The 27,694-nt window shown below is 39.7% G+C and overlaps 1 protein-coding gene and 1 pseudogene across 4 annotated transcripts in view; both read left to right on the forward strand.

Moving 5' to 3' along the window:
• The window catches only part of pwp1 (PWP1 homolog, endonuclein), a 110,587-nt gene extending 89,196 nt beyond the window's left edge, over positions 1 to 21,391 (forward strand). For 2 of the 4 annotated variants that reach the window (XM_084702011.1, XM_084702012.1), the window contains 5 exons: positions 2,492 to 2,603; positions 2,714 to 2,804; positions 2,933 to 3,054; positions 20,621 to 20,726; positions 20,847 to 21,391. In XM_084702011.1, the coding sequence (XP_084558137.1) occupies positions 2,492 to 2,603; positions 2,714 to 2,804; positions 2,933 to 3,054; positions 20,621 to 20,726; positions 20,847 to 20,941 (526 nt within the window). In that variant the 3' untranslated portion in view covers positions 20,942 to 21,391. Of the gene's footprint in view, positions 1 to 2,491; positions 2,604 to 2,713; positions 2,805 to 2,932; positions 3,055 to 14,952; positions 15,084 to 20,620; positions 20,727 to 20,846 lie in introns of those variants that run through there. The other 2 variants (XM_084702013.1, XM_084702014.1) reach the window with 2 other exon arrangements.
• On the forward strand, positions 17,794 to 17,906 carry LOC146277300 (U6 spliceosomal RNA; annotated as a pseudogene).
• Positions 21,392 to 27,694: the final 6,303 nt, after the last annotated feature.

Here is a 27,694-nt window from a genome sequence, read left to right on the forward strand (position 1 = left end):
ATTTAGGGTTAGCCTAGATATAGGCTACATACATTTTTATTATTTAGTGAATTGTTAATAAAGACTTGTGTAAAGATGTAAACATTGTGTTATGACCCTTATATATGGCCTTTTTCGATTATTTTTCAGATTTGTTTAAACTGGCAATCTGAGTGAGACTGTGTCTCCATTACACTGTTTTGACGTTAGCCTCAGTCAGACTCGTCGCTCACTGGTAGTGTGCACAATGTTGTATTTCACTCCATTCTACACCAGAAACGTCAGGGAGGACTCTGTTTTGTAGATACGAGCCTGCTGAAGATAGCCAGCATATTGGATTTATTTAACCAAGCCTGTTTCATTTGTCATTTGCCTGAGAAAGCGACCTCCGTTAGCCCGGCTAGTTTTTGGTCAGGCTATTTTAAAGGTATCGGGGTCAAATGACTTTTGTGCATTGACAAGTGAAACGTAAATGTACTTGACCAAAGGACAACTGCCTCAAAAAGTTAATGTCAATCCCTGTAATCCTGTAGATAGAAATATATGATGACCTGATCGACACTCCAAGTGTATTATACCCAGGAGAAGTTTGTATTTTGCAACCGACATGCGCAGTTGAGCCAGCTTGACAGTCGTGTGACTTCTAATATAGGGAGAACTGCCACTCTCGGGAAACTTCCAGGTTCTGAACTGGTTGCAGTTCCATGTGAGGGCGCTAATGAGTGAGTGCAGAATGAATGGAGGTCTATGGAGCTATACCCCTCAAAATCCACTTTTCTCAGGATACATTTTTTTGTCTTGTAATTTGAATTCGAAAGGGGAGGCCAAAAAAATACACACTACTAGCTGTAGTGAACATTTCATTGATGTACGACCAGAGCTACTGCTTTACGGCAAGCTCTGGTCACTTCCTTTTTTCTCTCAAGGCATCGACAACACAGCTGACAGGTTAGGCTTTTTCTGTCAATACACATGCTAGAAAGAGTTTTGGCTTGCTTATGTTGTTGCTAATGTTGCTAATGCTCTGACATTCTGATTCCGCTTCGGATGCCATCAAGCGGGAGCTCTGGTCGTATTAGTCCTTCACTAACCAATCAGCATTCATTAGCAGAATACTAGCGTGTTATGGACAACAATGACTCACCCTGTAAGAAATCAAAAGGACCTAGGTACTCGTTCATTCAACTTTCAACCTATAATCCATGTTGAACATGCAAAAACGAAATCATTGAATCAAGTTGGAGATTTCTCAATGAGCTCCAAGAGTTACCAGTTCTATGAGTTTTTGTCTAATGCTACGAGATATTCAGGCCTTACACTTTGGATGCTACACTATCAAAATTGAACAGCTATGTCAATTTATGATGTTTTAATAACTGTAGACCTTCTGGCTCAATGCTAACTTTACCGTGTAAGATAACATGTCGCCAGATCCATAGTCAAAAATGTCTTTTGCTGGTGCTACAAGACTGCGTATTTTCAAAACTTGACTTGTTGCATAGCATGGCATTGCTACCTATATGCTATTACAATTAATGATATACCCATGTCACTAGGAGGCGCTGATAACAACACAAGAGAAGTAGGAGGGTACAACGGAGGCTCATGTGAACACTTAAATTCTGTTACTGAGTAAAATAATTTGTTACTAAGTCATTACGTGTGTACAAGCTTGCTTTACATTAGTCACACCAGTACACTATATGCAACATAATGTCTAAATCTACTACTTTGTATGGTGAGCTTCTAGTGAGACGTCAAAAGTATGGTTTGTAGTCTGTTAGCACAAACAGTTTAACTTATATTTAAAAAATAAAAGTTCATAGCCTGTTCTCCTTTTCTAAAATGGCCGCAGATGTAGCCAGCAAACAGGGCGACACTGCAGATATAGCCAACAATGTTTTCTGCAATAACACCACCATGGGCTGTATTCTTTGTCAGCTGTACCTAGCAGTTTAAGTATCAAAATTACTTAAAAGCATACACATTTAAATCGAAACAGGAGAGGCAATATGACACCTTTGGAAAACAAAGAAATATGCAAACACATTTGTGCACGTCTGCTACATGCACAGCTGTGGAAAACCTTTAAAAACAAATCATGCATCACAACAAATATTGTTCTTTGTAAAAGACACAAAATAATGTTAAAAACAATCTGTAAAAAAAAATGATTCCTCAGTTCACCTTTCTCTGCAATGTTTAAAACCACTGCTTAGGTGGTGTGGGTTAGAAGATGTGAGGACAATCTTTATGAAACAATTGCTTAAACAGGGGATGATCATACCCCTCCCCTAATGTCAGCATCTAGTCATGAAGGTGCATCAATGGCTGTGTCCAGTGAGAAAGAGGTTATGTTTGGTTAAGTTACTCATAACTATATTCAGCCCTATAGAACAAGCATAGCTAGTTTATTCTCTGTTAACATGTTTGATCAGACAACTGTGTACTACTTGACTGACCCAAAATCTGCTTGTCCTAGACAAACGTTAACCCATCTTCCTCTGTCCAGGTCGTCTATCCTTTACGACTGCCGTAGCCCGGATGATTGCCATCGTACCTGGAGGTTCAGTGGTCAGGTTGAGAGGGTGGTTTGGAATCACTTCTCACCTTGCAACTTTCTGGTAAGTTGATTATGGCTACTATGATAAAAGACAACCTATTAGGTCTATTTGGGTAGCATACATGTGTTTCCAACCCATCCCCAAAATATATACATTACTGTCTCATTCAGGCAAGCACTGAAGATGGGTTTGTTTACTGTTTGGATGCACGCTCAGACAAGCCTGTGTTCACACTGAAGGCACATGATGGAGAAGTATCAGGTACAGGGTGTTTCAAATAATCTTTTATGGCTTGTTTAGTTTTTAAAACAATGCCTTTGGTGGACATAACATGATTTGCTATTGAAACTTTTGGAAAACTCACCCCTAATCTTCTGATGATAATACAGGCTTGAATCTCAGTAGCCAGATAAAAGGATGTCTGGTAACTTCATCTGCAGACAAACATGTGAAAATCTGGGACATCTTGGGGAACAAACCTAATCTGGTTCACTCAAGGGACATGAAGATGGTAAGTCTCAATGTTTACTTGATCAGGGTGGCCGCGGGTCCTTAAAAAGTCTTAAATCACTTTTCCTAAAAATAAGGCCTTAAAAAGTATTAAATTGTCTTATATCATGTCACGGCAAAAATGCAGGCAATCTGTCGAATCAGGTCGAATATTTTTTTTTGTCGGCCATATGCGTTGTCCATGGTTAGGTCAGAGCGTAGCCTACTGCACAGATTTTAATGACGTAAAGCATCTGCAATACAGGTAATACAGCAATGGTTGATAGCCACTCAACTTACAAACATGGGGAAATGAAAGTTCAATTACAAATGGCTTGAAAATAACATTTAGTCAATGTACTTAAACTCAACCGATTATTGTCATTTTACTATACTGTTAATTTTGAACAGACATCAGTGTGTTTATTTGGAAAGATTACTGTATATTTCCAAGTTTGGTCTTAAATTTAAGTTAGAAGTGGTATTAAAAGGTCTTAAAAAGTCATAATTTAAAAAAAAATGTTTATACCTGTAGACACCCTGTTGATTGTCAGTTAATATTATAATATCTTTCTAATAATTACAGGAATCTGTCTGTGTATGTGTACACAAATTAGAATGGGTTTAGTTTCCCACTCTCATCTCAAGAACCAGGCACTCTGCAAAGTTCATATTCTCCATACGTCCTCTTTATAATTCAACAGAGTGCAGTGCCACAATTAATGTTGTTTGGATAAGCATTTTGGCCTTTTTTCAGTTAAGCTTGCTCTCTTCACGTCCCTGTCCTTTCACTCCGATTGGTCCTCTGCAGCGAGTTTGTTACGAATATCCTGAAAATCTCTTATTAAAATCCAAAGGCGTGCGAACTGGACACTGTGCAAAGTTCACATTTTGCAGGTATCCCTTTCATAATCCAGTACAGTACCGTGAATGCGATTAACAAAGGTATTCGCAATTAAATGAAACTAAGCGTGTTAGGGAAAATATGGAAATTCGGTTTAGTTATTTAGAAGCGAATTCACATTTACAACCAATATTCAGATGCTTTCAAAAGGGCTGGCTAGCTAATAGAATGACAATATAAAGTGGATATACTTTCAGTATAGATCAGTGAATTTTGTAACAAAATTCACTTATGTCAAAACTGCCTGCACGTTGCAAATGTACAAGCGCTGTATGGTAAATTAGGCATACAATTATGACAACTGGTTCAACCATCGTGGATTGAATTACTTCTTTTATGAACAAAATGTTTAGATGTTTGTAGTGGTGAGACAGTTTAACAGAACCAATAAAGTACATTTTGATCAACATAACATAAGCAATTTATAGCATAGAAAACTGCAGACTAATGAAAGCTACATAAGCATTTGCATGAATGTAGGCTACCACAGCATTGGCAATTTGACTAGAGTAAATGTGGAGGTTGAACAAGTACTTAAGAGATGACAGACAATTTCAATGATCTGAGAAATATAGGTACCATAACCACTGAGAAGAACTGTCATCACCAGCTTTATCACGGGCACTGCCTAGAAATCTGTGTGCCACCGGCATCATCGCGGGCACTGTGGCTTATCTATAAGTACAGGAATCTGTGTGTGTGTGCCACCATTTTTACACAGGCACTATGCACTAGTATTATTAAAAGGCTTGTTCATTGAAGATATTTATATTGATTTATTTTTTGTATCCATGCCCATGTAGACTAATCCAAACACTTTACAATTCAAAATGCCAACAAAGGACAAAAGGATGCTAGTAGCATTTTCTTCAGTTCATAATGCTTGTAGGTTGCCCTACCTTGTATACTGTCCACTAGTGTTGTACGGTATACTGGTACCGTACAGAGGTACTGGCTTATTAGGAACGGTACAATACTGATATTAAGAGAACTACTTTTCTGCGCCGAAACAGGCATTTGAACCACAGCAATAAAAGCTGTTGGCTACTGTGTCTTCAAGAAAAGCGGACCTGTGTGTGTTGTCACGCCTGTGCCTGCAGCCGGTGTTGGGCCGTAATCTCACTCCCCCACAGAATTCCACTCCCCTACGCGTGAACGCGCACTGCCTTCCTAGCGTATTGCTATGTGTAGATTGGCGAACCGAGTACAATGTTAAGGTTACCTCGGCTTGAGCTTTGAGGAAACTGTCAATAGGCTATTTTATTCATGTTTCATTAAATTATAAGTTATGTTGTGCTGCACTTGAGAGACTATACAATTTGTATGTCGTGCTACATGTAAAATCTGAATTGTCTTACGAAAATAGACTTAATTTTGAGCTGCACTTGAGAAACAATGTTGATGTTGTGCTACACTGTCCTATTATCGGAATGGGGTAATATGTGAATTATGTTGTAGTTGCGACTGCTGTTATGTCACTGTTTGGTAAAAGCGAGCATCCTTCTTTGTATTCATTTGTACGAATCACTTTTAGTAGAACTATTCACTTCTGATTCTTGATTACGTTGTAGGCTTACTTGATAGTATAAGCTACTTACTGAATGCACTATATGCCAATTGTAATAGAATCATCTGGTAAATGAGTATAGCTACATTATTTTACAAATGTATATAAAAAGGTCCCTACTCACAGGTCCCTCCTAGCAGAAGTTATATTTCCCTCTCAGTAAACTACTTGAGTTTTACAAAGCTCTCTTGCAGAGTGTCTTATCTTTTGGTCTTATTTGTGCCTTTGGTAACATGTATATTAAGGATCAGAATAATTTGCAACGAATAGTCTAAACGGTCAGTAAGATCATTGGAGTTGATCAGGTATCTGTAAGCCCAATTGTACAACAATCTTAGTCTTAAAAAGACAGAACAAATTATAAAATATAGCTGCAAGCAGCGATGCGGGTTCCTCCAGAAAAATGACAAAATATTATAAAAATGTAAAATGTTGAAGCAAAACAACTTCATGTTTGGCCAACAACAATAGGCTCAACGGGGATTTGAACTCATGATCATAAGGTTGCAAGTCAGTCTCTCTATCCTCTCTGCTACACACCAACTGTTGAGATTTTATGAATAGAAAGGGTATTACCTTTGGTCAGCTTTGGGACAAAGGTTAAAAAACTGTCTACATTTCAATGTTAAATTGCTTAAAATTGCACATGGTACTATTTCAGAATGATGTCATCTCAAAGCCAATAAGGTTTGAAAAACCATCAGTCAAAATTACATTTGATTTATTGACACAAAGATATTGAGGCAATGTGGACATTACATAAGTACAACCCTTTCAGCCATTTTGTATTGCATTTCTTATTCCAATTCACCCTATATAAACACACATCTGCCCACACACAACTTCCTGGGTACCCAAGGGGCGCCGACGCTGATTATCTAGCTGTGCTCCGACTGTGATTTGAGTATTAGCTTTGGTCAGCTTTGGGACAAAGGTTAAGAAACGGATGACATTTTAAGGTGAAATTGCACATGGTATATCAGAATGATGTCATCCTGTTTAACTAAACAGATAATCAAAATGATGACAGGCCAAAAGACTGCAGCTGGATTTGAACCTGTGATCTTGTTACCCTCAGTGCACTGTCTTAGCCTACTGAGCTATTCTCAATGTTGAGAACTATTGTGGTCAGTTACTGTGTAGAAAAGTAAGCTATTTGTCCTGTGGCAAGCATTATAAGATTTGGCTGAAGTTTAAACAGTTGTAATTCAGTGATCTTTTGAGATATCAAGGCAGGGGCAGGCAGGCAGGGTAGGCCAGCTGGATGAAGCTGTCTTGGGGGCAGGGCTGAAGAGAAGCTGTCCAGATGGAGAGGGGTAGTCCAGCATGGAGTCTGTGTTGCTCCAGCATCCTCTGTTGCATCCTCTGTTACACTCAGCATCCCTTCTTGTTGCTCTCAGCATGGTCTGTTGCACTCTGTTGAGCAGGCCTCTGCATGACCTGTAAAAATGAAGAAAGGGTCCATGTCAGTGGTGAAAAGTTAAGCTTTTTCCATCTACACTTGATACAGACTTCAGTTTTGACTGTGAAATGCAGTGGCAATACTTGAACTTGAATCCAAATGTGTTGGAAACCCATGCAAAGTCACTCAAAACACAGGCTCTAACAAGAGTATTTAGCGAAACCAAAACATGGCTGCCACCTAAGCCTATGCCGACATGTCTTTGGGGAATCGCTTGTTCTCCCAAAAGCTGCTCTCCTCTATCTTTTTGATGAATTTGCCGAAATGCTACATGATTCACTAATTACACAGAGGGAAAAAGCTTACTACTTTTCGAGTCCGGGTTTCCGTCACTTCAAACTCACGATCTAAAGGTCTCAAAGTGCTCAAACCTTCACCATAATTCAAGAATAGTGTACTTTCACAAACCCAATCATTGATTCTAATTCTTCCTTAAATCTTGTGTAAAGCGATACTTCAAATCAAATTTATTTGTATAGCCCTTTTTACACGCAAGCATGTCACAGAGGGCTTCACATACGCCCATAGAACTGCCCCTCAACCAACCTAAACCCTCAAGGAAGACAAGGAAAAACTCCCAGAAATACTCCCAACGGGAGAAAAAATTGAAGAAACCTTGGGAGGAGCAATTCAGAGAGGGATCCCCTCCTCCAGAGACGGTTGGCAAGAGAGAGGAGCAGAACACAAGCTAAACATAGTCATACAGTGTCAATGGGTTTTGAAACACCAAAAATCCATTGTTCGGCTTTATAGACGTTGGATGGGACCTGGAAACTCGCTGTTGGCCGTCATGGAGGCTGGTTTCCGGTTGACGACCTGGTCCAGCGTTGGTAGACCAACGACCAGGCAGGTCCTGACACCACAGGGGATGTGTGGGGGGGACAGAGAGGAGAACAGGGATTAGAGAATGCCAGGAGCAGCTAACAGTTTCAGTCGTAATAGAATGAGATCCCCACCGGTCAAGTGTGGACTAGTGCAGCAATTTAACAAAGCTAAGAGGGTATTTGATGCAGCCCCACACACCAAGACAGCGACAGTCCCCCTTGGTTGGAACATGAAATCTGTTCCGGCGGAAACAACTCTAAAATAGGTTATATTTATACGAATAAGGATGAAAACAACCAGCCCCCCGTTGTCTCCAACTAGTAAACTATAACAATTAAAATATACAGCAACGGAACTATTACAGTAACAATATACAATAACAGGTTTACTTTATTTGTAACATTTAAATGGGCAGTGTGAACATAAGCTAAAATTACAATTTAAAAGTTACATGTGATACACACATAGGCAAACGCACACCCCAGGTTTACATAGAAAGTACACACATTTAACAATCATAGGATTGACTAAACAAGAACGTTTTTAATCTAGTTTTAAATGTCGAAACAGTATCAGCCTCCCTAATTGAGACAGGTAATTTGTTCCAGAGAAGAGGTGCCCTACCTCCAGCAGTTTTTTTCTTAATTTGGGGTATTACCAGATAGCCGGCATCTTGAGATCTTAGAGTCCTTGCGGGGCAATAGGGTACAAGGAGACCGGAGAGGTACAGTGGTGCCAATCCATGTAGAGATTTGTAAGTTAGTAGTAAAACTTTGAAATCAGCTCTGGCTTGGATAGGGAGCCAGTGTAAAGAGATAAGAGTAGAGGTTATATGATCAAACTTTCTTGTTTTTGTCAATAGTCTAGCAGCAGCATTTTGTACCCGCTGTAAATTTTTCAAGTAGGTAATTGGGAGGCCAGAGAACATCACATTGCAGTAGTCCAATCGGGACGTAACAAAAGCATGTATTAGTTTTTCAGCATCATCCTTTGAGAGGAATTTTCGTATTTTGGCAATATTACGTAGATGGAAAAATGCAGTTCTGGTGATTTGTTTAATATGGTACTCAAACGAAAAGTCTGGGTCCAATGTGACTCCTAAATTTTTTACCAACTGGCTTTGAGATACTTTGACACCATCTAAGTTTAAGGTCAGATTGGATAAATTATTTCTGTATTTTTTAGGGCCGAAAATTTGAACCTCGGTTTTATCCGAATTAAGAAGAAGGAAATTTGCTGTCATCCAAGTTCTCAACCCGGAAACACATTTTTCCATAGCATGTGGAAATTCTCCAGGCTTTATGGACATGTATAGCTGAGTATCATCTGCATAACAGTGAAAATTTACTCCAGAGCTTCTAATTATGTTTCCTAAAGGCAACATATAGAGTGAAAATAACAGAGGGCCTAGAACTGAACCCTGTGGTACTCCGTATTTTACAGTAGTGCTCCTGGATGAGCAACCATCATAGTGGACATATTGTGATCTATCAGATAGATACGATCTAAACCACTGAAGTGAAGTACCAGAGATCCCAACATAGTTCTCCATACGCTCCAGGAGAATCTCATGATCCACAGTGTCAAATGCTGCACTAAGGTCTAGAAGAACCAGAACAGAGATAGAGCCCGCGTCAGAGGCTAATAATAGATCATTGACTACCTTAGCTAATGCAGTTTCAGTGCTGTGGTGAAGACGAAATCCAGACTGGAGAGGTTCATAAAGCTGATTTGAGGAGAGGTGCTCAGTTAGCTGTTGTGCCACAGCTTTTTCAAAAATTTTGGAGAGAAATGGCAAATTTGAAATTGGCCTATAGTTGCTAATACAACCTGGATCCAGATTTGGTTTTTTAAGAAGGGGCTTAATAATAGCTTGTTTGAAATTGTCAGGGACTTGTCCAGTTACAATAGATTCATTAATAATACTAAGCATGGGAGGTCCAATAATAGGGAGAAGTTCCCTACAAAGTTTGGCAGGGAGGGGATCAAGAAGGCAGCTGATGGGTTTCGAGGAATCTACCAGCTCGATGAACGCTTCCATAGAAATAGGGTTAAAGTGAGTAAGAGCCTCAACATGCAGCATGCTGGGTATAGAGTCAAATTCCGTGTTGATGGCCACTCCTCCAGGCCTAGTCTGTAGTTTGTCCCTTATTGCATAGATTTTTTGGTCAAAGAAATCTAAGAAATCATTGGGAGAGAGATCTGAACTAACACAGAGTGTACTTTTATTAGTGAGTTTTGCAACAGTATCAAATAGGAACTTTGTGTTGTGTTTGTTCTTACTAATCAATTTCGAGAAATATTCTGATCTGGACCTGATGAGGACTTGCTTGTACTCAATTTGGCTGTCCTTCCAGGCCAAGCGGAAAACCTCCAATTTAGTTTCCATGGAGCCATTTTCTTGTCTTTTCTTTTCCTTGGTTTGAGTGGGGCAACAGAATCTAGGGATAACTGAAGAACCAAATTCAGATCCCTTGTTTTAGCATTTAATGATTTATTTGGGACGTCCAGTGCTTCTAGTGCAGCAGGTAGAATATTAGCCAGTTCCATAGCTGTGTTTGGGGTTATGCAGCGGCTAGTAGAAATATTCTGGGTGCCTCCAAGGCTCTGGCAGAGATCCATTTTAAAGGTAACCAGGCAGTGGTCTGATAATATAGGATTGTGGGGGTGGACAATTATGTCACTAATCTTGATTCCCCGTGTGAGAACTAAATCCAATGTATGCGAGTGAAGATGGGTAGGTTTAGAAACCACCTGAGTGAGACCTGTGGAATCCAATAGAGCAGTTAAGGCCTTACTTAGAGGATCTTTTGGGTCATCCACATGGATGTTAAAATCACCCATAATTAAGACATTATCAGTATATGTCACAAGATCAGCACTAAAATCTGCAAATTCCTCTAGGAAGAGGGAATACGGGCCGGGGGGCCGGTATAGAGTAACTAAACTAAATGAGGGAGGGGGGGCAATAGTAGAAGAATTAGTCCTTTTTAGAGTAGTTGGTGGTTTCATGCAAATTATCTCAAATGATTCAAAGGTATTTACAGATTTTAGGCTAAGGTTGAAGCTAGCTTTATATATCATAGCAACACCGCCACCTTTCTTTGAGACACGAGGGATGTGTGAGTACGCAAAATCCGGAGGCGATGCTTCATTCAGGGAGGAATATTCTTCAGGTTTTAACCAGGTTTCGGTGAGTCCAATCAGGTCCAGGTTGCAATCAGATCATTAATCAAAACGGCCTTTGGGGATAGAGATCTGATGTTTAGGAGCCCAACATTCTAGTATGGGTTTTTGGCAGCTTTAGACGTAGGTAATCCTTCTGAAAAGGTGGCACTGCTATCACAAAACTTAGTAGGAAGAGCAATGGGGGAGCATGGCTGAATACATATCAAATTGGTATAATTCCTAATAATTGAGGGCCGGAATTTGGAAAAATGGCGAGGGACAGACACCGTCTCAATGGGAAAAACAACATCAGCATCCACGCTGGCTACACTACAAGCTGAGCTATCGGGCCCCCAACAGCTCACAACATGCCTATCAACATATCTATCAGACTCTCTAAGAGACTGTGGCCCGGCTTGTTCTAGTGAGTGTCAGGCCTGCTCTAAAATAGCTTCAATATTCCTAGACAAAAGAAAAGCACCTCTCCAGCTAGGATGGAGCCCGTCACTTTTCAACAAGCCAGGTTTGGCCCAGAAACGAGACCAATTATCTACAAATCCTAAACCCTGTTCTGAGCAAAAGCGAGCCAACCAGCGGTTGAGAGAGACAAGCCTGCTGTAGATCTCGTCAGTCCCCCTAACAGGTAGTGGGCCAGAGACTATTACTCGATGCCGACTCATCTTTTGAGCAAGGTCACATGCCCGAGCTATATTAACCTTCGTGACCTCTGACTGCCTCAGCCTTACATCATTGGTGCCGACATGAATGACAATATTCTCATACCTATCATCAGTGCGTGCGCCATGTGCCTTAGCTTGGGCCTTTGCCTTAGCCCTAGTGCTAGCCAGCACCCTAAGATTAGCTTCTATGTCGGTAGCTCTGGCCCCCGGTACACAGTAAACTGTCGCTGGTTGCTCTAATCTAATGTTACGAGTGATGGAGTCACCGATCACTAACGTCTGAGGAGTCCCACTCCCACCATGCTGCAAAGGTGAAACCGGTGGGGCTAAACTTGAGTTCTCCCTCACGCTAGGACTCCCTGTCTGTGATGTTGCGCCAGTCGCATCTAAAGTTACTAGCATACGTTCTTCCTCAAGCGACTGAACGCGACTCTCTAACAGAGTCAACTTATCGAACAAAATGGCACATGTAGGACAAAGTGAGTGGTCGTGACACATTATAGTTAACTTACGTGAATAGTTTATGCAAACCAAGATAATCCGTCAAGAGCGTTGAGTTGGTTAGTTCAACGGGAACAGTAGCGTCGAGCTCCAAGGAAGAAAGCCGCGCCGAGTAAACCTATAACTAGACAGTAGATGTATGGATTAAATCGATACTTGTTAGTACCTTTCAAAATAGGATAAATAGGAGTGTTATTTGGGGACTGAGCTTTACATATAACACCTTGCTGTTATAAACTGTCAATAACAGGTTTAATTCCCTCTTATTTTTCTTTGGATAAAGGATACTGTTTAATGTAAACTGGATAATTACTCATGTTAACCTTAGCTTCATAAATTGGTACAATAATCCCACATGATTGGCATGTAGTGCCCATAGAGTAGAAGGCACCACACATGGTGCACATAATGATATTTTAATATTGCCATCATTACGAATCTGTGGTTTTATGTCAGTCTGTACATCTTTAATAAAGAAGTGAGTAGGTCCCACGACATATGTCCAGATGACACAACTTTTGAGTCTCCTCCTGATCAGGGGATTTCAATAAATATTGATACAAATAATCTAAAATCTAATGGGGGACATCCAAAAAGCTAATTTCTTACTGCACACACAAAGGTCTTGATGTTACCAGAAGTAGTCTTCCACAATAACAGAATCCCATGTTGTGAGATAAATATGTTCCTCGGCACTTCCCGCAAGGTATCTGGATCTACAAGTTCATCTGAAAAAGGAAAATCAAGTGATTTCAGATTAACAATCCTAGCAGCTGCAGTGACATTACAAGAAGCTAATTTCTTAATACCACTAATGATAGATAGTGTTTTGATAAACTCAACTTCTTCTAAAACAGACTTAGCCATGTGGAATGTCTTAACACAACCAGAGAAAAGCTGATATGCGTTATTTGGGGGTATGTGGACCTCGATCCCATCCTGTGAACATAAGATGGTTGCATTCAATTGACTTAATAAGTCTCTTCCCAATAATGCCATTGGAGAAGTTGCACTATCAATGAAAGAATGTAATCCATAATCATCTAAATCAATCTGTATGGAAGTGAAACAGGTAGCTCCAGTCTCAACCAGAAAGGGAATTATTTTTTCCTGCAATACTCAAACTTAATTGTGGTATTTCAGAGGGTTTATCAGAAATATGAAATTGTGGGGCATTAATTATACATTTAACATTGTCCAGATCCTTCGATCTGTGTCACTAATCCCACATCAAGTTAGCAGGTGTATCTGCTTGCTGTGTGGCCTGTGGTACCATGATTGGCCTCTGGGGAGTAGCATTCCATGACTGGGAGGGGCGAATCATCTTGAGCAGGAACACCTCTCTCTTTATCTTGCATTCTTAAGAGATAATCTTTAAACCAAATGACCTTGTCTGCGACAGTAGCGACTCGTCCCTTTATTTCCTTTAAATGGTTTTTGTCCATTCCTATTGAAGTTGGAACTACCTCTATTTGGGGTGGAATTGTTCATGTTAAACGTACATTCCTTTGATCTTCAGAATTTTGATGTACTGCTTCAGTATTGTTAGTCATGGGTAGGTCCATTTGCACTGCCTGAAATCGTGACGATCGAACATTAAACATTCCGACTGCCTCAAGTTCCCTTATTTTCCTCATCAGTCACACTGGACTCAGTGAAAACTAATCTGGTGCAGACAATTTGAGTGTATAGGCCGATCTAGGATCCAATCCATTTAAGAACATACTAACAAAGAAAGTATCTTCAGTGTCGTTAATGTCTAATTTAGTGTCCTCTTTCCACGTTTTTTGAAAGCGATTGGCATATGCAGAAACAGTCTCATCAGATGTATGTTTACAATTTAGTACCTGAGTCATATCACGTTCTTGGAATGCGTGTTTCTGTAAGAATTCAGACACTTCAGCAATGTGGGCTTGTTTATGCGACTGCGTCAACCATGGATGGACATTGTCATCATCTTCAAGTCCGTCAAATTCAATAGATAAAGTTGGTCAAGCTTCTATTAATGTGCCTAACTTTACCTTTGGCATTAATGTAGTTAAAATATAATATAAAAGAATAAACCTGAATGCATCAAAACAGCCGTGTACCAAATTATGAATGCTTTTGGATGTATAAACGGCTTTGGGGCATCCTGCGCAATGCAAGAAACTTCGGATAAAGACAAAGGGCGGTCTAAAACTTTATCCCCAAGAGCCAATAATGGACCCATAAAGGTACCTCGTCCACTATGTTGATGTTCTCTGGCTTTAGTCTGTAGCATATCCAAAATCTCATATTGACATTTTAGCAAACCAGTCTTGGAGATGCATGTCAACACACCATTTATATATTTGGGGGAAATTGGGGATTCTGGATCTAATTTGACATTATGCTTCTTTTTATACGCTTCTACTGCTCCAACAAAAGTGTCCATCAATACACCAGCAAAACGATCAATATAAGCGTCAACAGTTTTCTTCTGTTATCAAGCCACATGTTAATACATTGACCTCGCCATTTTTCCGCTATTCGTCCTGAGATCCCTTTTGGGAAGACATACGTTGCAGTAGCGCGGGGATAAGTCTGTGTTTTAGGCTGTCTGACAAAGCCGGAATCTAAAAACAACCAGTCGTAAATATCATTATTCATCTCATTGTTATAAGCGGGGGGGCCATTGAAATCGGATACATGAGGGTACAGAGAGGTAACAGCGCTTGTGGAGTTTGTGTTTGTACCGGGCTGAGCAGACAGCTCAGGTTGGGAACTATTCTGCTCTATTGCAAAGTTTGTGAATTTCCTTTGCTTCTTTTTCACTTTTCTTTCTTTTCTAGCAATATTAGCTGGCCATTGTTCACCCATCAACAACCCAGGCAATAAAAACTTCTCGCATGTAATCCGTATCCAAATCCGAATTGCTGACAGTTAGATTATCAATAAAATATTTTCAAGCTTGTCTATCAAATTTGCCTTGAGCGGTATTTGTTCGTCTGTCCATTCATACAGATTAGTCAAATAAGGTTCTACATAATAGAATCCGACTTTAGTGAGCATCCATTCCCTTGGGGACATTTCTGTTAAACTCTTATTTGGAACTTGCTTTAAATGTCGATTGGTCTTTAAAATTTTAGACACAACTTACATTCCTTACGGGGCAAATCTTGCTCAGTCTTAAATTTAACTACCAATGGCATATCTGACTTACTGGAATGGCACCCCATGTTTACATGCACTTTAATGATACAATATTGTTAATATATTAATATCCTCAAGTCAAACCTTTTATTTAACTTTAATTGGTTTATTTATATTGAATATTTAATTATATTTTAAGAAGATATTCTTACACTCAGAAATTTAGCACTTGAATGTAAGTTGTTATAATACGTTTTTAGTCCTTGGGAAACATTGCTTGAGTCTTACACTTTAATTCAATGTGTCTTCCAACGTATTACCAATCACGTGCATATCTTCAACCATTAACCAAAGTTTTTATATCGTTCGAACCAGCAACGAGACTTGTTAACGGACTTTACCGTACCGGAAATCCTGCCCTTAAATTACCGACCTTCTAACCAAGTTGTTAGAGGATATTTACGGTCCATACGTCTTATCATGACAACAACAAAAAAACGTCCTTTCACTGCATCATATGACCGACGCAGATACAAAACCATTTAACCAATCAAAAGCCAAGCAGACTAGCCCTTGCTTACGGTCTCTTTCCTGTATCTGTCCCGTAGTCTTCTGTTCCCCACGTTCCGTTCTATTAATTCACTAGACTATCTCAAAGTCGTGCTTCCCGCCTTTCTCCCATACAGAAATCACCATGTCCCCTTAAAAATTGCCCAGGTTCGTTACTCCAGTCAGCCAGTCCTCACAAGTAAGCAGAAGTTAACACAACCATATAATAATGATAATCATAGTCTGCTCATCTGTATTCTTATCTGAAGAATCTTTAGATTATTTTCTGTCGAAGGATGGGCCAAGGAAAGCACCACAATGAAAAAGAGTTGACTTTGTTTATTAAATTGAGCTGCTCGGATCAGCAGACTGAGAAACATGTCTCTCAGATGGACATTATATACATAAGCTGGACCATACACAAATAGTAACCACCAAAACATGTCCTTAAACGGTACACATTCCACAACTTAAGGCACAGGCAAAACAACACACAAATGACGTGGTCATAGCTCATCGTTTATACTATTTTCTGCATGTTGCCCTTTCCGCAGGTTAAAGTGCACATTCTCCAATCTATATGTGTATTGTCACAAGCCTGCTGCGTGAACTCTTGACCACAGCAAGAGACAACCTCACATATGTATAGAAAACCCGCGTATCATGCAACATAATGTCTAAATCGACTACTTGGTATGGTGAACTTGTAGTGAGATATCAAAAGTATGGTTTGGAGTCTGTTAGCACGAACAGTTAAACTTATATTTAAAAAATAAAAGTTTACAGCCTTTTCTCCTATTATAAAATGGCCGCGGGGAAGTTACACGACAGTAAACAAAAGCTGCAAGACACCCAATGCAACTGCCACGAGACACTTGCATACCACTATCAACAGAACAGTAATTGTCATGTGCCAGTAGAGGCACTGGCATGTACCACTAGCTACTGTCACATACCACTCGCTCCACTGGCATGTATCACTCGCTAAAGTACAGTACAGTTTTGGTTCTAACCGCTACTGCGTTCACACGTAGGGGAGTGGAATTCTGGGGGGAGTGAGATTTCGGCCCAACACCGGTGTTTGGAGAATTCAGTTCCCCCTTTAACCATCCACGCGAGTGCACAAAACAATGACATTTTCTCCTGATGCTAGGTAGAGCTGTATGTGATTTGTATCATTGCGTGTGTAGCTTTTGCCGTTTCAGAGTCTGTAACACAACTAATACAGGGCTCCCAAGTCTCACACATTTGCTGTCTCACACATTTCAACCAGTTGACATGCTCTCACGCAACACCTTGTAATTCTCACCCTGAGAAGTAAGGGATAACTTGTCCCACTCTATAAAATTAATGGGCAAGGCGCAGGCATGTGGGGGTAAGAACCCACCCACCTCCAGGTACGCACTAGGATTTATTCCTGAATAGCGCACTTAATAACAGGGTATCCGCGGGGTCTTAAAAAGTATTAAAAGTTGATAAATCCATTTTGGGAAAATTAAGGCCCTTAAAAGGTATTAAAAAAGTATTAATCCTGATTTTATGAGGTATTAAATTTTGTTCAAGCTTTGTCCAAAGAGTTTGACTCCAAAAAGTATGCATGAATATATTTATTTTCCTCGCCCATATTTATAAACTACGACGTGCTTGGTAAGCGAGTCTCATATTTTTGCGAAATGCACAGTGAGGTGATGTTGCCCTCCACATGTCGCAAAACTGACTCCAAATGTAAATTTGCAGACTCCTGGTTAGGGAAGGATGAGTTTATACAATGGCTAAAGCCTGTTGCTGAAAACGACTGTGAAGCTTACTGTGTACATATGGTAAAAAGAAGATTAGCGTAGCCTCGATGGGCATCAAAGCTGTCAAGTCCCATATGCACGGTGCTAGCCACAAGGCCTTTGCTTAATGCCAGTACTGTAGCTTGACAACTTTTAGGTTGATGTTCACAACTTTTTTGTCAGCTTTGTGGTATTAAAAAGCATAAAACAGAGATGCTCGCTACTGCAGCACATCTAATAAAATTGGATCAATACAGAGAAGATTAGCATGGCCCCTGCTATAGCGAAAGGATGACACTCAAATCTGTGAAGCGTTTCATATTCTTTCACACTGACTTTAATGACTTAATGTCTTAAAACTATTTGCATTTTGCACTACATTCAAGTCCTGTAATAATTGTATTTTAGATTGTAAATTGGCAAATTATATTTTATTTTATGGCTACTTTTATTTTATTGTATATTTTATTCCACTTAGTATTGCTAGTTTATGTAATCTTAGTATAGTTAAACCACATATTAAAATGTAAGATTCTTATATGTTTATTGTATGCACCTTCCTGCCAAAGCAAATTCCTTGTCTGTGCAAATTTTCGGGGCGAATAAATCTTGTTGTTCTTCTTGTTCTTGTTCTCGTTCTTCTTGTTCTTCTTCTTCTTGTTCTTCTTCTTGTTCAGAATTTGAGTTGATTTGGTCATATATATGGTACAAATATTGTTATTTGGCAAGTGCATCTCAGGTGATGTTATGGAGTGATCCAAAAGTAATGTAACTAGTAGTGTAACTAGTTACTTTCAGCAGTGAGTGATCTAGTAAAGTAAAGCATTACTTAAAAAATAAAGTAACTAGTAATGTGTAATCTTGTTCTTCTTGTTCTTCTTCTTGTTCTTGTTCAGAATTTGAGTTGATTTGGGCATATATATGGTACATATATAGTTATTTGGCAAGTCAATCTCAGGTGATGTTATGGAGTGATCCAAAAGTAATGTAACTAGTAGTGTAACTAGTTGTTTTCAGCAGTGAGTGATGTAGTAAAGTAAAGCATTACTTAAAAAAACAAGTAATTAGTAATGTGTAGTGCTGTCAGTTTAACGCGTTATTAACGGCGTTAACGCAAACCCAAATTAACGGCGTCAATTATTTTATCGCGCGATTAACGCTCTTTTTGGCCGAGCAAACTTTGTAGGTTTTTTTTTACATGCTGTTGCAACAACTACCGACGTTAGAAATCAGGGGACATTTAGAATAGATAAAAATGTGCGATTAATTGTGATTAATCGCGAGTTAACTATGACATTAATGCGATTAATCGCGATTAAATATTTTAATTGTTTGACAGCACTAGTAATATGTAATCTATTACTTTTTTCGAGTAACTACCCCAACACTGATCACCACTCACTGAACTCAAACGTTCAAATAAACTTTTAATAACATTTTAATAAACCTTGCCTTTGCTTTAATTTATTTATTTGTGTTTTGTTTCTTCCAAGATTATCTGAGTTCTGTTGTATGGTTGTGCTCTCTAGATTTATTTGCAAAGACAAAACCATTGTCAAATTACTCCATTTCAATTAAATCATAAGTATCGTTTCAGTATCGACTACACAGTATCGAAGTCCAAATTAAGATATCCTGACAACATTACTGTCCACCAATAAACTCCCAATTTATATACATTTGTCAGTCTTGAAATGTACCATTCTCTGATAACAAGTCAGTTAGGTATATCTACGGTGGCCTTGAAGTGCAAAACACAACGGCAAATAGCAAAACACAACGGCAAATAGGAAAACACAACGGCAAATAGGAAAACACAACGGCAAATAGGAAAACACAACGGCGAATGCATCTAAACCAGACCAGATAAATTACAGTACAGGAAATGGAAATAGTTCAGCATTTGACTGGGTCTTCGGCAATACACCTTTCAAAAAATCAAACTAAATTCTTAATTTTCACTTAAAAAGTGAACAAAAGACCCGAAGATAATGGAGAGGTGAACAAATAATTTGTTTTCTCTACTGAGCCTATGCAAGTCACGTGAAAAATGAACAATCCTAAGATACAGACAATAGGTGAACAAATCGTTTCTGTTTCCTATATTGAACCTAAACAGTTCACGCAAAAAATGAAGACTCGGAAGACACAATCGAGAGGTGATCATTTGTTTCAGCCTCTGAGCCTATGCAACAGTCCCGATGGCCATGAACAGGCCACAAGAACATGAGGAAATCACTAACTTGTTACTCCCGAGTCATGAGTGAACGAATCCCTAATATTGCACCTTTCAAACACCCTGAAATATGCATCAACGGTTTACCAGCTAAAAAAAAATCCTGTGCACAATGCAATGCCCGAGATTAGCCCATTTTTCTATTTAGTCCGTGGATGTAAAAAAACAAAACTTTTTCTAAATCATCTGTCAGGCTAGTTGTAGTAGATAGATCAAGTAGGCGGCCTATCAAATGCAACTTTCATTTTGCACACATATGCGCTACTGCTAATGTGTAACCCGTGATCCACACTTGGAATTGGAGCCCCAATGTTACAGTAATACATAAAACCACAACAGACATTCTCAACCAGAATGACACTGTCTATTCACTGTCTATTATACATTGTCTTTCTTGTCATTATGATAGGTTGTTACATTGAATAGGCTAAACATAAAGTTTGGTTTACATGTCGTCCATCAAGTAAGCCTATTGCCTAGAATTTCCAAACTAATTATACTTGCCTCTGATTTGTCAGACCATGTCCTGACAGTAAATGAAGAACAATACATGTTTTACCAAGATGACTGCAGTCTAACTAGCAATGTGTGGGACATCCTTTATGCTGTAATAAAATAAAAAGTTCTGAATGATTGAAGGGCAAGACAACAAATGTTCTAATAAAATAATCACTGACTAACAGCACGGAAATTAATGACAGCAAGCTTTCTGCAAGCCTGCTTTTTTTAAATTACATTTGAGTTTTGTGATTAATTGTTTATTATGTGGATATTAAATCACGATGCAAATACCTTTTTTAATAGGGTATACTGTTCTGCGCATCCTGCTGCCCTGATCTGCCTTTTGTGTATGCCTTTGGAGGACAGAAAGATGGCTTGCGAGTTTGGGATATAAGTGATGTGGCTGCAGGTAAATTGTGTATTTTCTTACTGAGAAATAACCAATAGGAATTTTGTTTTTTGGTTTAGTTGGTTTTTGTATTTTTACATGCACATAAAACAGTTACCTTTTTGTGTGTTTTATCTACAGTGGCAGAGGTGTTTGGCAGTCGAGACCGTCTGGTAGTGAATACAGTTTCTGAAGCAGGAAGCAGCAGATCAATGGCAGATATGGAGCTTTCTTAGAGGCACCTTCTTTGGACCAACATCCAATCAACAAGCTAAGAGCGAAACTGTATCCCAACTTAGTGACAGTTTTTAATGCTGTAATTCTTATACTTGGCCCTATATTGCTTGTACCTAAATACCAGAATTGTGAAACCACTCACGGAACAACCCTCCCATAATTTGTTGCCCAGAAATTAGGCAGCACAGATATATAAAGTACTGCATGTCCAAAAATTTCTGAGAGCAAGAGTGTCTTGAGCATAAAGTGTACATCAGTCAGCAGTTGTTAATAGCTTAACTAATTGCAATCAGTGATGAAGTTATCAGAATGTTATTCTAAGTTCTATTTCTAATGAAATCAAAAGCTGTCTTTTTCAAAACAAATTCACTTTAATCATTGAGTAATGCTCCTACCTGGTCTAAATGTGGTCTACCACATTAAATGTGATCAATAAATGTTCTTTGAAATATTTTGTACTTTATTGAATAACATGATATATCTAGGGTTTGGGGCATAATTAACATGCATGGCATTAGGAACTTCATAGAGGCTTCAAATATCTTCAATCGAAAAGTGTATTTTATTGCTGGGATTGATTGCAAAACAATGACCCCATGGGGTTTTCTGAACTGCCCTAGCAACAGGCTCCCCCAATTCTATTCAGAGGAATCATGAGACACTTCGGAAAGTATTTGTCTAATCTGATATTGCCGTATCTCTCCTAGAACTCATGACTTTTTCTGCTTAGAGCAAACAGACTAGAGTTCTTGTGCCGTTAATGCAAGGCCACAGTGCTTCTCAGCTATTTAAACAGACCCTGTTCATCAACTTTGAGTAGAAAGTGTTGACATGTTTTATTTGGCCCAATGTTTGACAAATTAAAGATTCCACCACAGGATCAGCAATACTTTCCCCCAAAATGAGTGTTTTACTTCTTTGAGCAAGACGCACATTTTGACACCTTTCATGTTTACATAGTACAACAAATGGAGGGACAAGTAAGGGTGTCTATTATAATAATAAATAGGAGCAAGCAGCGATGTGGGTTCCTCCGCATGATGGGGAAAATATTATAAAAATGTACATTATAGAAGATCAAGAGATGGACAAAAGAGAGCAAAACTACTTCATGTAGTTGGGCAACAACAGTAAGCTAAGCTGGGGATTTGAACATATGAGAATAGGGTTAAAAGTCAGTCTCTTCATCCTCTCTGCTAGAGTATTAGCTTTGGTCAGCTTTGGGACTAAGGTTAAGAAACGTTTGACATCTCAAGGTAGAATTGCATGAACTTGTGCATGGTACATCAGAATGATGTCACTTTAAGAAGCCAATAAGGTCAAAATTATAATTGATTTATTGACACAAAGATATTGAGGCAATGTGGACATTTAGATAAATACACCCCTTTCAGACATTTAGTATTGCATTTCTCTCATTCCATTTCAGCCTATATAAAGACACATCTGCCCACACACTATCCCCATCTATGCTGTTTCCCTTTCTCCCAGCACAAGTCACGCCAAAGCAGAAATGCTGCAGCAACAGCATGAGATTTAGATGTAGCCCAAAATTTGCCTCCCACAATCAAAACATTACAAGCAACACTGTCGTCAAACTTGATCAAAAACAGCCTGAACACCGCAGATGTTGACACTACCTGAATAGCAGTGTTGTATTATAACGAAGTACAAATACTTTGTTACTGTACTTAAGTCATTATTTTGGATATCTGTACTTTACTTTACTACTTATATTTCTGTTTACTTTTACTTCGCTACATTTTGCAAAGAAAACTGATACTTTTACTCCGATACATTTCCCCTGAAACCTTCGTAACTCGTTACAAAATCGAATCATGTTTAGAAAAAAAAATAATCATGAGAGTGATGACACCAAACGTCGAGGACTGTGGTAGAACACAGACTGCAAGCAGGTTTGGCGAATCAGTGGTCCAAGCGCGCTATGACCGTTTGCAAAAGCCCCGCGCCCTTAGTTACTGTTGCTACGTCTTTTGAACTTGTTCATGCACAACAGTCAGTGTCAGTGATTCTTTTTGGAGTAATATCTTTGCTATATCCTCCAGATCAAGGCAAAATGGACTGCAATATGCAGTGGAAGGATATATCCAAAACATTAAGACCAACAACGAAGGGGACACAACATTAATCAAAGCAAAAGCATATGGTCTCAATCAAAAAATGAGGAACCCCACACTGTAAAACTTTAGTCTCATTTTGTTATGTCCACTTTTTCTTTTTAACTCAACAAGATCTGACAAGTTTAGGATTTTGAACTAAACTATATACATTTTCGAAAGTGAAACCTGCATTACTTCATTGTGTTGACTTTTGCCAGATATGTATGTGTTGATTGAACTTGATCATGTAAGTTGAAAAAAGGCGGGGGTGGGAGCAAGACAAAAAAAAACAGTTGCCGCGTCTTTTGAGTTTGGGAGAAACTGTCGTCTTTTATCAATGGCAAAGATGAAGCATGGACATGAATAATAAAAATACAAAAAGTTATTATACAGTTAAGATAAGTACTGTATTCCAATTTTTACAAAAAAATAGTTGTTGTTTGTGGCAAACAAAAAAGTACTAGTGCCACTGGCGCAGGGATAGGCTACCTGACAACGGCCTGTGAAACGCGGAGTAAGCAACAAACCGTCTTCAATTTTTTCTGATTTACATTACATTACATTTAGTAGACGTTCTTATCCAGAGCGACTTACAGTAAGTCCAGGGACATTCCCCCCGAGGCAAGTAGGGTAAGGTGCCTTGCCCAAGGACACAACGTCATTTGGCTCAGCCGGGAATCAAACTGGCGACCTTCAGATTACTAGCCCGATTCCCTAACCGCTCAGCCACCTGATTCCCCATTTATGAGCGGAGTGCGTGAGGCTGAATTGCTTTGCAAGGAAGTGAGTTCACATATTTTAACGCTAAATCAAAATAATTTTACTTAGGCACAGTAATGTAATAATATTGAGAACATAATATACATCTGCTTTTTAACAGGTCACTGATCATAACAACGAGATAGTCCCAAACATTGCAAGCAGCCAAAACATGAAGCATACATTGTGAAAAAGCTAAACAAGTGCCAAAAGGGAAGACCCATAAGAGCATGTAGTTATACAAGTTACAAATTAAAACAACATGAACCACAAAAGTGCAGGACTGTACCTGTAAAAGAACAATCAACAGTAAAATATTACACAGCAAGTACAAGACTTAACTTCGTTATATCTAACCTACAATAGCAACAAGTCACTCAATAAGAGTCATAGTGATCCTGGAGGAAACTAACAAGTCCAGCCAAGCATTCTTAAGTGCCGTTGTACTCCCGGAACAAGTGCGTCTTGAGCCTTTTCTTGAAGGTGGGGAGACAGTCAGTGTCCCTGATGGAGGTGGGGAGCTGGTTCCACCATTGGGGCGCCAGGCAGGAGAAGAGCTTGTGTTGGGACCGGGCAGTCTTGAGCGGTGGGACCACCAGGCGGTTGTCTGAAGAAGACCGTAGGTGACGGGTGGGGGTGTAAGGTTGCAGGAGATGTAGATGTAGATGGGTGCAGTCCCGTTCACTGCTCGGAAGGTCAGTACCAGGGTCTTGAATTTGATACGGGCGTTGATGGGTAGCCAGTGGAGGGAGATGAGGAGCGGGGTAACATGGGAGCGTCGGGTAGATTGTAGACCAGGCGGGCCGCTGCATTCTGAATCCTCTGAAGAGGGCGGGTTGCACATGCTGGGAGACCAGTGAGCAGCAAGTTGCAGTAGTCCAACTTGGAGAGGACCAGTGCTTGGACTAGCAGCTGGGTGGAGTGCTCAGACAGGTATCTCCTGATTTTTCGGATGTTGTAGAGGGTGAATCTACAAGACCGGGAGACTGCGGCGATGTGGGCCGTGAAGGAGAGCTCGTCATCCATTGTAACCCCAAGGTTCCTGGTAGAGGATGAGGGGTACCCCCGTAATATGAAGTTCTCCTTTGAGTTCCTGCAGAGGGTTCTGCCAAGAATCCATGGGCTCAGAAATAAACTGCTTAGATATCGCCTGTAAACAAATCCCTCATCAGAAACCCCTACTAGGAAGCTGTTATGTTGGACTGTTTAAATATCCCTGCTTTTTCTGTCTTTACAATGGACAAACTTTTTCCTGTTCATATTGTTGGCATTATCTCATGTTTTGCTTACTATCGGCTGACAACATGTGGAGCAATGTGTAATAACACCTGTTTTGATGTTAAGGCATGTTTAAGATGTAGCAATTTGCAACACTGTTCTTATTCATTTCAAGACTTAACCTTAATGTCATTATCTCATATTTGTGCATCGTTATACAACCTCTACCCTTCTGCGTAACACCCAACCCACTGTCTGCGTACCACCCAAACCACTGTCTCCCTGTCTACGACCACCGACCTACTGTCTGCCTATCTGTGTACCACCCAACCCACTGTCTGCGAACCACCCAACCCACTGTCTCCCTGTCTGCGTACCACCCAACCCACTGTCTCCCTGTCAGTGTACCACCCAACCTACCGTCTGCCTGTCTGCGTACCACCCAACCTACTGTCTCCCTGTCTGCATACCACCCAACCTACTGTCTGCCTGTCTGCGTACCATACAACCCACTGTCTCCCTGTCTGCGTACCACCCAACCCACTGTCTCCCTGTCGGTGTACCACCCAACCTACCGTCTGCCTGTCTGCGTACCACCCAACCTACTGTCTGCCTGTCTGCGTACCACCCAACCTACTGTCTCCCTGTCTGCATACCACCCAACCTACTGTCTGCCTGTCTGCGTACCATACAACCCACTGTCTCCCTGTCTGCTTACCACCCAACCCACTGTCTCCCTGTCGGTGTACCACCCAACCTACCGTCTGCCTGTCTGCGTACCACCCAACCTACTGTCTGCCTGTCTGCGTACCACCCAACCTACTGTCTCCCTGTCTACATACCACCCAACCTACTGTCTGCCTGTCTGCGTACCATACAACCCACTGTCTGCCTGTCTGCGTACCACCCAACCTACTGTCTGCCTGTCTGCGTACCATACAACCCACTGTCTGCCTGTCTGCGTACCACCCAACTGCCTGTCTGCCTGTCTGCGTACCACCGCCCAACCCACCTGTGTGTCTTCAATAAGATAAGGGAATTACACTAGTTAAATTAAGTTAAACTCTCCAGCATGTGTCAGTCCCATCTGATATGGATTATGTATCATTGTGAGGTTGATTTGACATGTTGTACTTGTTGAACATGGTTATTTGGGTGTGAAATGTACCAAACCCCTAAGCTTGTGTATGTTTTTCAAATAAATGTGTTCATACAGAAAATGAATGAACTGCAGTAATTCAGTGGTGATAAAAACAAACTTTCAATTATCAGTCAAGATAGCTTATACATGTAAGTTGAAACACATTTGAAATTTAAATCATCTTAACTTGAAATGGAAAATACTATAAATGTGGTTAAGTTGTTTTAAGTTGTTTGTTGTAACTTGAAACTGTAGCTTGAAATAAATGCAAAATATATGTCAGTTAAACTAGGTCAGGGAAGTTTTCTTGCATTGATGAAGTAAAATAATAATTTGTTTCAACTCAAAGTATGAAGTTGAATTAAGTGATGAAAAGTTGAATGAACTAAAAAAGCATTGTTGAGAAAACTAGAACATAGTTGTTGTATCAACTTTATGAACTTTAATTTGAGAGTTGAAACAAAGGCAATTTTCAAATTGAACTGGCATTTTCAAGGCAGCAGGTGGACTTGCATTTGCAAGTTACACTAACATGAAATGTTTTACAGTGCATGATCTCTTCATTTAATGCCACCAGCACAACCTTGTAGACTGTAGTCATGTTCTTTCACTGCTGGGTAAGATCTGTATATAATATTTCAAGATAGCAAATAACCTACAAAGATTATTATTATTCGTTATTCCATCTCTGGCGAGGTATCTAGCTAGCTAACTAGCACGAGCTAGGATGGTGACAATCTAAAGTACAGTACAATAACGTAGCAGTGTGGAGCAAGATAGCTGCTCGTAACGATATTGTTCAAGGGATGTGTGTGCATGTTGCTGAAAGTATTTCAGTCACTGTACTGATAACTTGCTTGTTAAACTGATGATCCTGAGGTAATGCTATGGCTTTGTATCAGATCGCCAGGTTATTGCTCTCAGGTTGTGCCTTATGCATACCTTCTTTAGAAGATGAACAAAACAAAACATTCAGTTATAAGTAATGACTGGGTTGTTACTTTTGGTGCTGCTTTAGTATTGCCTATTGTGTTAAAATTGTGATCAAATAACGCCCAGTTTATAGGTATGCTCATTCTAGTCGGAATAAACTTAATAATTCTCAAAATTCTGACCCTTAGCTTTTTTATTAACAGCATTTACTTGTACTTTTACTTTCAATACTTAAGTACATTTAATATCTGAAAATTACTCTTGATACTTAAGTACAGTAAATATCAGATACTTTTACTCAAGTAGTATTCTAAAAGGTTACTTTTACTTGAGTCATTTTCCAGTAAGGTATCTTTTACTTTTACTCAAGTATGGATTTTGGGTACTTTATACAGCACTGCTGAATAGATCTGTTACAAGAATGAGTCAATCCACAATCAGAAATATCCTAGCAAGAAATTTGGCCAGGACACAGACATCGTTTCACCATGCCGACTCTCTGTTCCCATTAAACTACACAACAGGCACACTCAGGGTGAGCAACAAGTTTATATTAACTAATAAACAGTAACATTACACAC

This window comes from Hypomesus nipponensis, chromosome 7 (assembly GCF_054491055.1).
Source record: "Hypomesus nipponensis isolate SF chromosome 7, ASM5449105v1, whole genome shotgun sequence".
NCBI lineage: Eukaryota > Metazoa > Chordata > Actinopteri > Osmeriformes > Osmeridae > Hypomesus > Hypomesus nipponensis.